General features: G+C 32.4%; 1 protein-coding gene across 1 annotated transcript; it reads right to left on the bottom strand.

Annotated features, from left to right (window-relative positions):
• Positions 1-2,586: 2,586 nt before the first annotated feature.
• Positions 2,587-14,146, bottom strand: Karl (lipocalin/cytosolic fatty acid-binding protein Karl). Its single transcript, XM_068767164.1, has 5 exons — positions 13,868-14,146; positions 7,232-7,340; positions 6,511-6,657; positions 4,907-5,078; positions 2,587-3,198 (listed from the first exon to the last, which is right to left on the bottom strand). The coding sequence occupies exons 1-5, from the start codon at positions 13,988-13,990 to the stop codon at positions 3,054-3,056; spliced, it is 696 nt and encodes a 231-aa protein (XP_068623265.1). The 5' UTR covers positions 13,991-14,146; the 3' UTR covers positions 2,587-3,053.
• Positions 14,147-15,770: the final 1,624 nt, after the last annotated feature.

A 15,770-nucleotide genomic window follows, 5' to 3' on the forward strand; every position in this document is an offset into this window, starting at 1 on the left:
TACTAATTTTGCTAACGGATCGCGAAACCAACTGCCAATAAAGCTGTACAAATCACACGGCTGCACAAACATCAGCTAATCTAAAAAGTGAAGAGAGATGAGCTTATGATAGGAGACAGCTTATATTTAACCCAGTGATGTTACCGAAAGTTTTGTAACATAATATTCTACGCAGTACCTTATCTGCATTTGCCTTTTTGCTTCACTTACAGAAGAAAGATGATTCGATAATTAGCTCAGATAATTACATTAGCTACAATGCCCACAATCATTACAATATTTACCTTACTGTTTACAGGCAATATGACCAAGATAAAAAAACAAAAGTATTTACGATTATTATTTTAACAGCTCAAATTTATTTGGATAAAAAAAATTAAAACTAATTTTTATACCAAAACACGCTTAAAGGAATGGTTTTTTTTTCTGGTAAAATTACAAGATTTTTTAAATGTATTTAAATTAATTATAATGTAGTAGGTTAATCTGCAATTGGAAGCTTAAATAAAAAAGTTTAGATTATTAAAAAAATTAAAATCTTCTATTCACATTTGCTTGGAAAAATGATTATTTTACTGTTTCTTTTCAGCCGATAGACGCCCTCTCGGATCTCTCTCTCGGATCGCCACGATGACTAGCCTCGCGATGCCCGCATCCAACAGGGCCTATCGACGCGGAGCCTACCGGATCATGGTCGCCATTTGAGAACTTTTCGGCCCAAAGCTACATCGGAGTCCTTGATTTTTTTTTCGGATCTCCTCATTTCTGATTTGATGACGCAACGAAACTCCAAGCATAACGCTCTTCATTGCTGTCTGGGTGACCAAAATTGATTAAATACCGAAAACCATGTAATGTATATAAAAAAATGGTTTTGTCTTCTGGATACTTTATTCTTTGAGAGCTGTCGTCAATTGTTTTTTTTTATTTAGAATTTTCTATTCAATAATATAGTAAAGGCGAGTGTTTATTTCAACAAATGTTTTAATTAGACTCGGCTATTGCAGTCCTGCACTCTTTGGACACGGTCAAGTTTGAATGTCAACGTGTACGTGTGCGTACGAGAGACTCGTGGCGGCTCATTGTATCGGACGTAGACATAAGGCCTGCGGAATACTAATTACCGGCGAGAACAATGTCCGTAAGCTATGAGTCCGTTGTAGGCACATTGCCTTTTGTTTCTATTCAAAATTATGTTATCTAAATATGAATTTGAATTAGTAATAAATATACACACTATTGTATAGTAGTTAAAATCGCAAGGACGAAGACGATAATGACATATTTCTGTTACATTTTTATAACTGCTTGAGATTTACTTTGTGGAAATGTATGTTATATTTAAAATCATCGTTTAAGTGTCGAACGTCAACTACTGGACGTGCAGACGCCCTATAAATTTCCAGTAGGATCGCTTGAAAGCACTCAACATCCAGCATCTTCCAACGAGCTTAATAAAGACATTTGTCCGCTTTGTGGGTGGGTTGCCTTACACAACAAAGCTTAACCACTGCTACTCCAACTGCCAACTCTACTTGGCTATGTCGGCATATTGTTGTGAAACTGTACAACCTAAGCACTATTACTTGAGCGCACTCTTGAGATATTAAGTAATGAAGTTATTTAGCATTCGATTACCTGTAATTGGGACTTTGACATCATCATACACTCACACCAGAAAAAATGAAGAGATATGTAGTTCCTTTACACAGTGTGGTCTGTACGAACCATGACATGATACAGTGTTTTAAATATAGCTGAGCTTTATAACTATTGAATAGAATAGGTTTCGCTAATGATATCGTACAGAATGTAATTCACAAGTTTTTCGAAAAGCTAGTTATAATCGAAGCTTCCACTAACGTATCGGATTAGTGCAGTTAAAAAAAATAATTTAAAAAATTTCATCAATGTACGAGTAGTATAATTAAAATTTTGGCGTTAAACTACCTAAGCTTACAGCTACTCATTTACCATGTAGATTGCTATTATGTTTTTGGAAAAGATAAAAAAGGTTTCTTCTTTGGAACATTTTTCTTTTTTCTAGGATTCAACTTTTCAGACTCTCCGTTCCTACTATGGCACAGTTGCATCATTTCGAAGTGGTGTACTAGATTTTACAATTTTTAACGGTCTTTATCTAGGTCTTTGGTGGGCGTTCTGGACCATTTTGTCTAGCAGGTGAAATATTTCAGACATGTCTTATTACACATGACAATGTCGAAGCAACATTTTAGGAATACTAGGTACCAGAAGCTATGTACGCCATACTCTTCTTTAACATAACAAACAATATTGGGCGGGGAATTTAGTTGATTAATAACGATATATTAAAATGTATGTATTAAAATCATTTTCGTCAGTTGTAATGCCATAACTTGAGAAAACAACTGAAGTAATTTATTCTTATTTATGAATCTTCTAATACTTTGTGGAGAGAACGGTAAGAAAAAATTTTGTTTGTGCCAATTGGCAGCGATTGCAAAGATTGTATAGTTACAGTAAAAAGGAAAGGAGAGAAAAAATAATTGAAACAAGCTAATTTTTTTGAAAATATAATGATTATTGAAACTTTGCTTATTTAATGGTTTGATATTAACCGTTTAATAACGGTTTAATATCGTTTAACAGCTGCTTCGGATAGTAAATAAATTTACATAAGATAAATTTTACATTTAATTTGTAAATAAAATCACTTCGAAATATGTTACATAGATTTATTTATAATAATAGAATGCGACACGCTTATAACTTCTGGCAGTGAAAAGCATGCAGAGAACGGTAATGTTAAAAAAATGTTTTTATGAAGTAATTTCATGTTTGCTTTTTTAATTGTATTGTAACATGTAAAAATATTTACTTATACGTAAAATCGTTGCTTGTATAATTAATATCAACATTAAATCAGTATTATAAAAGTAGCATTTTTATTTTTTTATCTCTTCATTTAAATTTCTTACGACCAGTACTGTAGTATTTATGTTTAAGTTACATTTGATATTGTTTGGAGTATATTCTGTTGTTATGATTCATAAACATTATGATCAAAGAGTTTAATTGGTCTTGTATGAAACAGCAGGTCGTTTTATTGCCTTGTTCCCGGCTTCCACGATTATCGGCGAATAGTTATATTTAGCTGGCGTCGATGTGCAGTCGCTGTGGGGTATGGGGAACACATACTTTATATCCACGTCGTATCTGAAAAAAAATGGTATATTTTTGTTACGATTCTAGCTACATTGCAAACTATTGTATAAAATGGGAACTAGGATTAATCACGCTAAAATTTAGAACACAAGTATTTTTCTTTGAATTAACATTTCCCAAAGGATTGTGAATTCATTTACGATTGAAAAAAAATATATTTATAAATCAATGCGAGTGTTTGCTATGATTTTACGGTAAACCGTTGATTGATGATCACGTCATAACAACGTTAAATGGATATACGTAGACTAATGTTTCTGGTCTACTTATTAACAGGTGTGAAACAATCGAACATTTACATTTTTAGTATGAAATTCTTGTGATAACATCCAAACAAAAACCTATAGCTTATACCCTTTAAATAAACGATGTACTTATTTGTACATTACAGTTTAAGTATTTATATTTATTATTTAAATCATTCTACTATTTATACACTGAAACAGCAGCATTTTAATGTATAAATTAGCATTACTTATATATGCGGTAACAAAAATGTTACATTTATTGCGAATATTTTTTGTTGATACAATACATTTCAAAGCATCATTTAATTATTATGCTATTTAAGATAAAGGACACTGACGGCTATAACAACTAACAGTTCATATACAGGCGCCAACGATAGACTAAAAAAATACAGTGTAATTTTGAATAAATTATTAGCTATTATAACAATATAATATCATTATATAATTATAAATAATAATGTATTCATTTACTTTATGACGGAAATATGTCATCTCGATCTTTTGAAGAGTATATATATATATATTTGAGACAATACAAATGTGCCTAAGTAGTATGCTCCCTTCTTTCCTTTGTTCTGCTCATTGTAGCACAAGCGCCCAGGTTTTGTATTTTGTAGTCCAGCATGTAGGTATTGTATCATTCGTCCGGTAGACGTGGCTTGGGTTGATTAGGTAGCCTTCCTAATAGGTGGACGACATAGTGAATGTCGCTGAAAGTCTCTGGATGCAGGCAACGCTAGACCGGTCATTGTAACGATCTTTGAGGAAGGCCTATATCTAGCAGTGGACGTCTATCTATTGATAAGTAGAAGAAGAATCATTAATTAAAATCAAATTATTAGTCCGATTCTATCGTCAATGACTCCAACGTGAATTCCATATCGAGCTTTTGGTTTTTCTAAAAACCTATTATTAACAGGTTCTTCTAACACTAATATTGGCAAGTGCTATCGAAGCATTTACTTTGAAGCTAAGCAATAAGTGAAAAAAGTATGTCTTTGATAATTAAGACAGTGAAAACATTTCGTTTTACTTCTTATAAACTCGTGTTCATGATATTATGGAGATATTTTTGTATTTAAAAAAGGAGATGATTATGCTTCTATTTTTTTGTTTTGCACAATTGACACGCCAGCATTAGTTGTAAAGGCATTAAAAGCGCACGGCCTAGATTTCTTTACAGTATTAAGATGGATGGCTCTTTCAGGAACCTTGGCTTGACACGATACATTATTTACACATATAAATAGTTATCATATTACTAAGTGGACGGTTAAGGGATTTTTTAGCAATGAGATAGAATGAAAGGCACAAATTTTTTCTACATTTGAGGTCAAAAGAGTCTGATAAAGTCTGAACGATTCAGTAAACTATAATAAGCAGTAAAGTCAGTACAATACGATAAATTGACACTAATAGCTCAATAGATCTAATTGTGAAATATGAACCTTGGTAGTTTATCACGTAAATAAGCCATCACGTTCTTAGGAAGAGTGGTCTTTCGAGACAGCACAAATGCGCTCAAGTAGCGCGCTCCCTCCCTTTGTTCCGCACAGTGCAGCAGAAGCGCCCAGGTTTTGTATTCTGTATCCAACACGTAAGTATTGTAAATGCCGTCATCTGCAAAAGAAGAAAAAATATATCACACGTTTTACAAGGTGATAGGTTATAGGTACAAAAGTTTTACCCCTTGTAATTGTATTGTTTATTAGTCAAAAAGTTTTTAAGATTTTACTTGTATTTACCGTGATAGTAAAATATAACATCATAAAATAATCGCTCTGAAATATGTTAAATTAAATTATTTTTCTATTGGTGTGTGACAGGCAATATTTTCTTCTGACAAAGACCTATCTACTGAAGTCGTTTTTTTCATGGAGAGCAGATGATATCAAATAGCTTACACAAAGTGTATTTGCCGTGATTCGAACTCGCCATCTCCGTTCGGCATGCTACTATCAATAATTTTAACTAATATACTTTCATTATCAATCGTGGTCGTAATGTAGGTGACCTGTTATCGATCAGCAATTCTCGAAGGAAATATATTTCCGATGGTTGGTAAGAATGCATCGTTCTTTAGCAATTTACGTTACTTGCATCACTTCCCTCGTGCGTCTTGGTATAATCGCAGCAGTTTTTGTATATGATACTATAGGAAATAAAGAGCAATATTTGCTAGTCTATTGAAACATTTTATTTATAATGACTTTTGACGTAGTTAATATAGCTCTCTTTTATCCTCACTTTGTGAGTGAAAGAGACAGATAAATGCAAGAGGCCGGTAATAATTGCTAGAGATATTAAAGATATGTTAATACTTGAGTTTTTTTTTTTTAAAAAGGGTGCATGGGAAAGATTTATATTTTTAATATCATTCAAAAAATTGTCGTATGTAACTAATTGACTGTTTCTAGGTTTTATTTATTAATAACAAAATTTTAAGTCGTCATTTGTATGTTATGGTCGACAGTATTATTTAATTTTACCATCTTCACACCATGTTTCGATCATCGGTTAAATAGAAGTATGTCCTAAAACATTGATTAAAAATATATTATACAATCGATATAAGAGCAAGAACACGCTCCCACAACATTAAAGTACAGATACAAACCGACATTTTGCGCCCATGTAAACGTAGCATTAGCTCGTTAATCAATAAGGTACGTTGTGCATTTTCTGTATTTACTGGACGAATACAGTTTAATCGAAGCATAATATAACATGGTTATGTTCCTAAGATTATCTCTTTGTTTCAAAAATAGCTAACCTCAAATCATTAAATAATGACTTATTAACTAGTATTAATTAGGCCTTTATATCAGCAAATTTACCCTCTTTATTTATCTTATTAATCATGCCGGTACGTTGTAAATTTCGCATTGACATTTTGTTTGTCTGCTTCCGAGAGTTTTGAAACATTGTTATTTAAAGGAAATATATTTTACAATCAGCCTTTTAAGCTTCCCGTAAGATTATTGTATAATTTAAAAGAACATTTCTTTATGATAATGAAAAGAGGTTAATATTAATAAATTATATAACTAACAGGTGAGCTCAGAATGGGTCCAATGAGCCGGTTCGTTCAAGTCGACCCGCCATGTTATATTGCCCAGCAGGTTCTCTCCGAGAGGATCGTCTGCGAAGCGATACGTGAAGTTCATCGTCACACCAGGAGTCCATTCAACTGACCCGTCTGCAAAATAAAAGAAATATGTATAACCAAACTATTGTTAAATCTTCAAACTACTTTTGCAGGGTGTAGAAGGAAAGATTTTATAGTGATACTGAAACCATTGTACCGCGCTTTAGGTATGCGTTTTAGCTATGTTCTATCTACCCGACGTAAGCCCTCGCTGTGGCACTGAAACGCATATTTTCTCGGCCCCTATGCTTTCCTTAGGCGTGGTTCATCGAATTCGTAAGCAAGGTCTTCTCCAAATCCCTTTCGACGGTCTTCTCCTGTGCTACGACGCTCGATAGAAATACTTTTAATCCTAGTCTGCGCTGGTTCATTTTTACGATGAAGAATTATCGTAATTGAGCAAAGGTTAAATAATATAATTTATACATAATGTTTCCTAAAAAGGAATCAAAATCGCTGTTCCCGATTGTAAGTCGTCTTTAATCTCTAAGCTACCGTTACTCAATCATGGATTAGCTTACTTCTAAGTATTTATGCGCAAAAATATCGGTTTTCGTTTTTCATTTTGCTTTGTATAAATTTAATTAAGAATAAAGAAAAAAAGGATTTAAATTCGCTGACAGACCTGCAGTTTGTACGTGATCATCTTCTGTGAACACTGCTCTCATACAGCTGTAGGAAAGTGCCTCTTCAGCGCTGGCATAGTACTCCACGACGTACCAATCACCAAGCATCTAAATTATAGAAAAAAACCTTTAAATTATTAAGTGTATTAAGAAAGCGCCTTTTATTTGTTTCAACGATAAATTGCTATTACATTTTGAACAGGAGCTAGAATTCTTAAGAAGAAGTACACAAGTAATTATAAGTTAATTTTAAAATAACAATAATATTTGTCTATATTTATTATTTTCAATATATCTCATCAATTGTAAGCACTAGTGCGTTCTATATAAACTATAAAAGTAGGAATATCATGATTGATTATGTGTGGAATTTTACGTATTTTGTAAAACCGTACGTAATTTCTTACAAATTATTTACTAATTTTATGTACTTTTAAGTACAATTATTGTTAAAGAAAAATCAAATAATATTCAAGGGCAAGTATTTTCATTGTGATACTTTTATTACCAATTTATTCTAGCGTTATAATAATAATGATTTTGGAAAAAGCGTATACGTCATTGTAGAGTTTTGTATTGATTATGAAACGATCAAAGGCGTAATAAATTAATTCTATTTTTTTAAAAAAATATATCTAGTTTACTAATAGATATAGCTGAAAAATCTCTTTATAATCTGCTGAAGGATTTCAAGGTCAAGAGCGAATATCAGCGCATTCCAGCAACGGGCTTTGAAAACAATATTGTTAGGTTCATTTCATATTTATTTAGGTAGGAAGATTAGTCTAATCGGTGTAGGTAAAAGTCAAAGCATTTTAAGATCTTTGTAAACCTGCCATGTGGATCGTAAGCCTCAAAAACTTTATCCGGCCCCACTTCCTACAAACCTATGCACATTGCACCGTTGCTTGAATTGTTAAGAAGTTGAATCTTTTCTACGTTGTTGTAGTGTCTTTGAGTGTACACATTACGTTTATTATCGACAATTTAAATAATTGCAACATAATATTGTTCGACAAACTAATTATCTAGTTAATTATAAAGCGAAAATTATCTTACATAAATTAGTATTAATTAAAACTAACATTAATTGAACACGTGTGCGGTATGTTAAATATTTATTACGTTTAATTTATTATTATTATCATTTCAGTACCTCCTCAGGTGAACATAGGCATACTTTATAAATTTACAACATAACCGATTAGAAGAAGTCTCCATTCAGCGTTTTACGATAACATTAAAAAAGTCGTTGGTCCGTTATGTACCTATACTCCAGAAACTTGAAGCCCCCATGTGACTGCCCCACTGTCATTTTAACTTGCCAATCCGATTGTTGAATCTCCTCGAATTATCCCGGGCATACTTCTCTTCATGGTACGTTGAGCGACAGTGAGCTAGCCAATGAGACCGAAAGTTTATGTATATCTTGCGAAAGTGAAAATTGCTAAGCATTTATGCATCGGCGAATTTAAGTCTCAGCATAGTTTGTTGAATTATAGTAACAAGGTCCATTGATATCGAATACTACATTAACATTTTTCATTGTGCTGTCAGTCAAAGAACCTGTAGTAAGCAGACACTCGTTAAAAATAAACGCCAATCACAATAGATACTTAACTATACATATCCTAAATTTTAGTAAGACTTTTTTCCAAAATTATTGCCAAATACTTTGTTCAATGTACAGTAGTGAAATTAAGCGATTCATGTCTTTGGAATATATAATTGTAGACAAGTAAACATAATTAAAGTTAGGAATATAATTATATATAGAGAAAAATAATAAAATAGACTGTAAAACTGTAAAGGATTTCCGTCGATTCAGTAAATAGACGCCGACAGTAAGGCCTAGGCCTCCCTCCAAAGATATCTATGCTTGGCAGGCGGGATGGCGATCGCAGTGTGGTATTATGGTACGCAGAGGACGTTGTTGCCCCTCCTCTGGTAATTTGTTTGTGAGCAATGTCCATCCTATATAATTAATGCATTAAGTGTCAATTATATAAAAGATTCTAGTATAATAGAAAACAGTACTAAAAACATGAAACAAAAGGGAGGGAAGTAAAGGATAGTATATATAATAGGCACGAAATTGGCACATAGAAAGAAAAGAAATCAAAAGATACTAAATCTTCATCTTGCGTTAATAGTTTAAAAAAGAGAGTAGATATTATAAAACAGTTATCGTCTATCATTTCCTAGGTATTGGAATGTTTTTTATTAAGAATTTGTAATGAAAACGCGTCACTCATAACTAAAACACAATCAAATTAAAACATTATTACAATCTTAAAGATGGCTCACAACACAATACCTATGAATTTCCTTGACCGAATAGAATTTACGGTTGTTCCACAAATCAGTATCAACCTAAAATCACGTGATGGGGCAGAGTAACTACAAAGTAAATTAAAAATAAATATATAAAAAACCACACACTGGTTTTCTGTTTCTTGCGAACGCCCTATTTTGTTTAAACTAGAACAGTTAAAATTCATATGATTATTTTGAGTATTATACAAAGATTGACAAAAAAATGTTGAAAATAGCAGTCAGGCTATTACAAGACCATTTTTTATATTTTTTCTGTCTGTAACTTTTATCTGGCGTTTACATAAAGTTTATTCACAGTAATAGGCAAAAGAAATAAAAATAGAAAAAAGGGAGATTATTAGTCATAGGAATTAAAGATGGATCACATATGCATATACATACTCTTTGACAAAAATTGAGTTGAAATTGTCGTTTAAAACCCACAGGGACTACGTCCAAAAAAATCAAAGATTTGGTGCCTGAAAATCGTCTATGACAATGAGATTCCTCGCTGATAGTAAAATATCATTTAATTTAGCCCAAATCCATTTTGAAGGATGTTTTGTGTCTCAAAAGCGTCAGGTTTCGAGTGGTTGATGCATATTGCACTGGTTTTTCGTGACTTTTTTGTCAAAAACTCGAATTATATCGTTCCGTGACCACCTTATTCGTTTGATTTGGCTCCGTGCGACTTCTGGCTATTCAGAGCACTCAGAGGGCCAATGTGGGGACACCGGTTTGACACGATTGAGGAGATAAAAACCGAATCGAATACATGAAGGCTATACTGGAAAAAGACTATTCTGATGACTGGAAAAAGCAATGTCAAAAGTGCATTATATCGAACGGGATTACTTTGAAGGGGACGATATTGATTTGGGAGAATAAATGAATAATTATATATATTTCATAAATACACATCTTTGTTTTTGATCACAATATTAATTTTACGATCGTTGCTCATTTTTGAAAAAAATCTTATTACATTTTAAAAAAGCCCATTCTCAATTTATCAGCGTATTACTAAATTATAAGTTGTATGAATTACAAATAATTTGTTTTGAATCAATTAAGATACGTAATCATTAGCCAGCTTACGCTAACGAGATGTTTATTATTATACATTACCAGTTTACTTATGCTAATATTTTCTAAAAATTCTAACATCGCTTTGTCACAAAACAATGCTGGGAACCCTTCGCTACTTTCACTATGCAAACATGAATGGCTTTTGTTTGTTTTGAAGCATACATTAAAAAATGAAAAGAAAACTTTGTTTAACAATATTTGATTTCTATTCATTTTAACTAATGACATTTACAAATTATTTAAAGTATTACATTTTTATAGTGTTTCTTAAGGCAAGATGAAAATAGTAAACCAGTTAAACGAAACAAACTAGAGAATACTAAAAGTAGTTTCAATTGAATTGCGTTTAGTATTCTTATTTAAAAAACGCAAAGCCAAAATATTCCTCTGGGGGACGCGTCCACCGGGTCGCACCGTAAAAGGTTAGACTAAGCGACTTAAGAGTTTGGAAGCTTTCTAATACAGTAAAATAAATAGTCTTATGAATCAACTTTCCTGGAGGAATTCTCGAGCATGTTAACTGTATTGAGGTTTCGATGAAGCATCTTTACTGCTCTGCATGAACAACACGGTGTGTAAGCTAAAACAAAAAATCTCAAAAAATGTCGAAAACCGTAAACATATTTTTTTGGAATAATGAGGTATTTAAACCTATAGGTTTATTTATGTACAAAAGCTTATTTTTTTATTCATCATCATTCCGTAGATAGTTCACTACTGTACATAGTGCTCCCTTATAGATTTCCAATGAGACTGGATGAAGAGGACTGTATGTACTTTCTTTCGACCACTTAAATGAGGTCGTTTGTCAACCTTCTGACTAGGTGTCCTATTATGAGATTGCCGGTCTGCAATCTCTACTTCACAACCCTTAGGCCTATGCGGACATCTGTTCTGGGTGCTACTTGGCTTGCCCATACGTCTACAAAATTTCTCACATTTAATTTAATCTTCTATAGTGATAATATGTGTACCATTTTTAATGAGTAAATGTATCTTTCCTTTTTATTAATTTCAAGCAGTTACTATAATTTAAAGATTTTTTTAAACATTCTTCAAAAATACTAGTTGATAGACGAGAAGAAATCCAGAAATTTAAAAAAAAAATCTTTATTATATAACCAATTCCGCATAATACAAAATTCGGAACAAAGAAATTTTTTATTTCGCTTTCATTTCTTCTAGCCAATTAGTTTTAAATTTTGTTAACGCAAATCGATTTGGCAATATTATATGACGGGATATAAATATCCAAGAAAGCTGATGCAAAGTTTTTATTTATATTCTTGAGATAAAAAGAGAAAGTTCCTTTTACATTGTCTACTATTACCTGACAATATGGCAATTTAACTAAACAGAGAGCCCTCATGGTCATTTCTGTCGCGGCTACAGAGTAATTTTTTTAAAATATCAACCGCAATAAATATTACACGTTACATCGACATTCATGAAAACTGTACTAATACTTTCATTGTTATGGAACCACTGATAACATACTATCTCTCATAGCTTTCTTATTAGGTAAATTGATATCTCTTTATCACGATAATTTTAACCGTATGGCGTTTACTACTGGACATTGGTCTTCTCCGAAGATATCAGATAAGATCAATAAGAAGCGAGCTAGATTAAACGGCTCTCAAAGACCTTAACTAGTTTAGTTTAACTGAACCTAGTCTGTTCGACCTTGTTAGTGGATATCCTACGCTGTGCTTGCAGTTAGGAGTCTTCACTCCAGAAACTTAAGTCCCCAGCAGCTATGTCGTCAACTTTTCAATCTGTTGGGCTAGGCACTTTCGTGCTAATTCAGAATGCAATGAATTGTTTCAATAATCTTTATGAATATGAATAGAAATTAATCCCTCTTGTCTGCGATTCCGTCATAACTTCAGAACGAATCTATCGACCTTTTATATTTTCATTTCGATATATATTGCAGGGGTGATCGTTGCAAGGATATATCAACATACATCAGAAAATAGAACTTACATCAAAAAGCATTACAATGTACACTATGTATATGAAATAACTTTTATTTATTTAGTTTAATTTGAATTCATTAATAATAACTAAGACAGGACATCTGTCGGATCAGTTAGTTGTTCAAATATATTTTTAGATGCTTAGAAACGTTGAAAAAAACTTGCCAATATACCCGAATCTATTTATACGATCCGAACAGAGATTACATCCTATTAATTATTAAATAATGACCGTTTATAAGCTCGTAGGCAAATAGCGGCTTGTCGAGTTGTTATCTTACGTCCGCCACCTACACCCAATGTTCCACTGCTCCCACTCATGTTTTGCTTATTTATTACATTTATCTCATTAATACAATGATTCGATATATTACTTAACTTTTAAATGAATGTGAACTGTATTATTTTACTTAAAATAAGTTTCATTTCTCGCCTTTTGTTAACAAAATTAGTTTAATTTATCACTCATACAGTATTCTGCAAAACACTAACTATTAACTGATGCGAAGGTGGAAAAATATAATACATAGACGCTCTAAATTACTTCCGTGCTAAATTATGTAATATACCCAGGCTCTTTGATAGTCCGAGCCATTTAGGACTTTGTTATTTTTCATTAGCCGCAATTAAATACATATTTAAAAGGTACGTAAAAGTTATTAAAAAGACAGGAAATATAAAATTAAAAACATGTAAATAGAAGTAGAAGAAACATGTGTGGGTCAAATTGAAATATCAAAAATTAAGCTCATTAATTTCACTTCTCTTGATAATTCTTCAAATTTTGGTAAATCATACAAAAAAAATCTCTCTGGGTGATAACATCACAGTAATCTGTTTAATGCGGGTTAGTGAAAATCGATGGGTATTTTAATTTAACGAAGTTATTATTTTTTCAATGCAAAGATAACTCGGGTTCATTTCTCGAGAACCACAAATAATCCTTCAAGGAGCCGAAAGTGACTCGCGAGCTTTAACAAATACAAAACTTATTTAAAACAATTAATCTTATAATGACGTAATATAATTGAAAACGTGTACACATAGTCCTAAGTTGAAGCGTCGAAAATCGGTATAATGACCGGCGTTTGATTTGGTACCTAGAAAATATCTTTTGCCTTAATTCTAAATCTTTTATAAACACAAAGAGTATCGTGTCGCTCGCTACTCGGTGAAAGATATTTCCGACATTGCAAATCAAATACAGGGTACTTTAATGTTTCTTTAAAAGAAGCAGTGTGTCCTTACCTGTGAGAGGTCAAAATGAGGCACAGCACGTACTTCTGGACATTTTCTTTTATTCACAATCCTTCCTAAAGCAATGTGGAATGTGAGAATTATAATTCCCAACCGCAGGACTGTTCTCCCCATGTTTTCGAACAAACTTTCAAGGGCCGACTTGATAAACAACTTCTTATGAACAACAGCACACGATTCTAAATAAAATTATGGGTATTTTTAAAATTGTATCTGTGATTTCAAAACGTATTACTCTTTCGAGGGATAACGTTGAACTAACATAATGGAATTGTTATCAATATTGTATGGGGCATTTGTTAATGTGTTGACCGGCAACGTCCATAGCATACCATTATCAGGTACGTATGAGTCACTATTGTTATATGATTTTTGAACATTGTTTCGTTGAGTCCAAAGATAATTTCACGTAGAATGATTCTTTAAGTAGAGGCGGTTGATAATTCTAATAGATTTATATTGTAAAGGTATTATTGTAAAGTAAATAATAATGGTCAAAGGAATATAACATAAATTACTACCATGTTCAAAGTTCATAAATTTATTCGTCTAAAGTCTTTCTTCGTGTTAAAACAAATATAGTGCTCGCTAATTGATTTGCCACGTCGTTAATAACAATCTTCTATAAACATAATCTGCTTTAACATCTGTGTATATTTATTATGAGTGTCTAAATTCTTTTATTATATAAAAATACCTTAGTCGAATAATTCTTTCCCAAGCTTTATTAGAATATAAAAATCCTTTACAATATAGCAGGTATTTTTAGAATTTTTGTTTTATTAATTTCTTAGATTTATTAAAGGATAGTTCAGAGATATTACACTAGAGTCGTATCTTACTATCGTTCATAGATGCAAACGAAAGAGCTACTAATTTTCTGAAGTCCCGGGAAATGTATAAAAAGATTATCTTTATTTCTAGTTATTCCAGCTTATAAACGCCTACTGCAAGGCATAGTCCTCTCCCGAAGATATCTATAGGAATATACCATAATCGACACGCTTGGAAGGTGGATGGGGGGTCGCAGTGTGGTATTGTGGTGCTCTGCTGCCCATCCTCTGGAGAGTTGTTTGTGAGTAGTGATAATGCTAAATAATTAATGCACAAGTGTAAATTATATAATATTGTATACCAAGAATCGAACCTGAGACCTACAATTGCATGTCTCAGTCCTCAACCATGGGCTTATTTTGTTATATGCATTGACGTTATTACACAGATATACTATAATATTTATCGTCTTTATACTATAGTAACATTTTCATCGCGAAATTGCCATCTAAGAGTGTTGGTGTTGATTTGATTTGATTTGAGCGCTAATGTTGTTGTTTGTTATATGTTTAACAGATCTAGCGACTTGACTTTGAATCTAACGGGAAAGCTATAAATGCTAACGCGAAAATTACGTTTAACAGTTATAAAAATATTAAAATCTTTACTTAATATAAATTATCAAATTTTACTACATACATTCAATGAAGGTGAGTGGCAGTGGGCAGAGAACAAGCACTCAGAACAGAACAGCTTCCTTAGTATGAACCGTGTACGGGTAAGCGCAACTTAGGACGTTTAATCTCAAGGTGAGAGACGTTGTCAACGGAAGACACTATATACAGTCTGCGTCCAATGGGTCTAATCAGTAGTCTATGATGAAGTCCTATATTCAGCGGTGAACGTCCATGGCTAAAAAGATGATAATATTGATGACATCACTATTTAGTAAAAAATGTAAACCTTATGTACTTATAAGCTAAATTTCATGAGACCATATTCAAAAGTTAAAAAGGAAAATAAATATGTGATTGCATTATAAAACTAGAAAGTAAAAATAACTAACATTGAAGAAAGTAATTATTTTTTGTACAATTAATGTTTACGATAGACCTAGTTC

The sequence above is a fragment of the Battus philenor genome, unplaced genomic scaffold (assembly GCF_028537555.1).
Source record: "Battus philenor isolate CCGP_79_NKW_IND1 unplaced genomic scaffold, ilBatPhil1.0.hap1 SCAF_10, whole genome shotgun sequence".
Lineage (NCBI taxonomy): Eukaryota > Metazoa > Arthropoda > Insecta > Lepidoptera > Papilionidae > Battus > Battus philenor.

Excerpts from the sequence above, each read along its gene's own strand:
- Karl (XM_068767164.1), bottom strand. The coding sequence starts at position 13,990 with ATGGGGAGAACAGTCCTGCGGTTGGGAATTATAATTCTCACATTCCAC. Across the intron at positions 7,341-13,867 it reads CTCATTTTGACCTCTCACAG|ATGCTTGGTGATTGGTACGT; the intron begins GTAAGGACACAC and ends TCTATAATTTAG. Across the intron at positions 6,658-7,231 it reads TGATCACGTACAAACTGCAG|ACGGGTCAGTTGAATGGACT; the intron begins GTCTGTCAGCGA and ends TTTATTTTGCAG.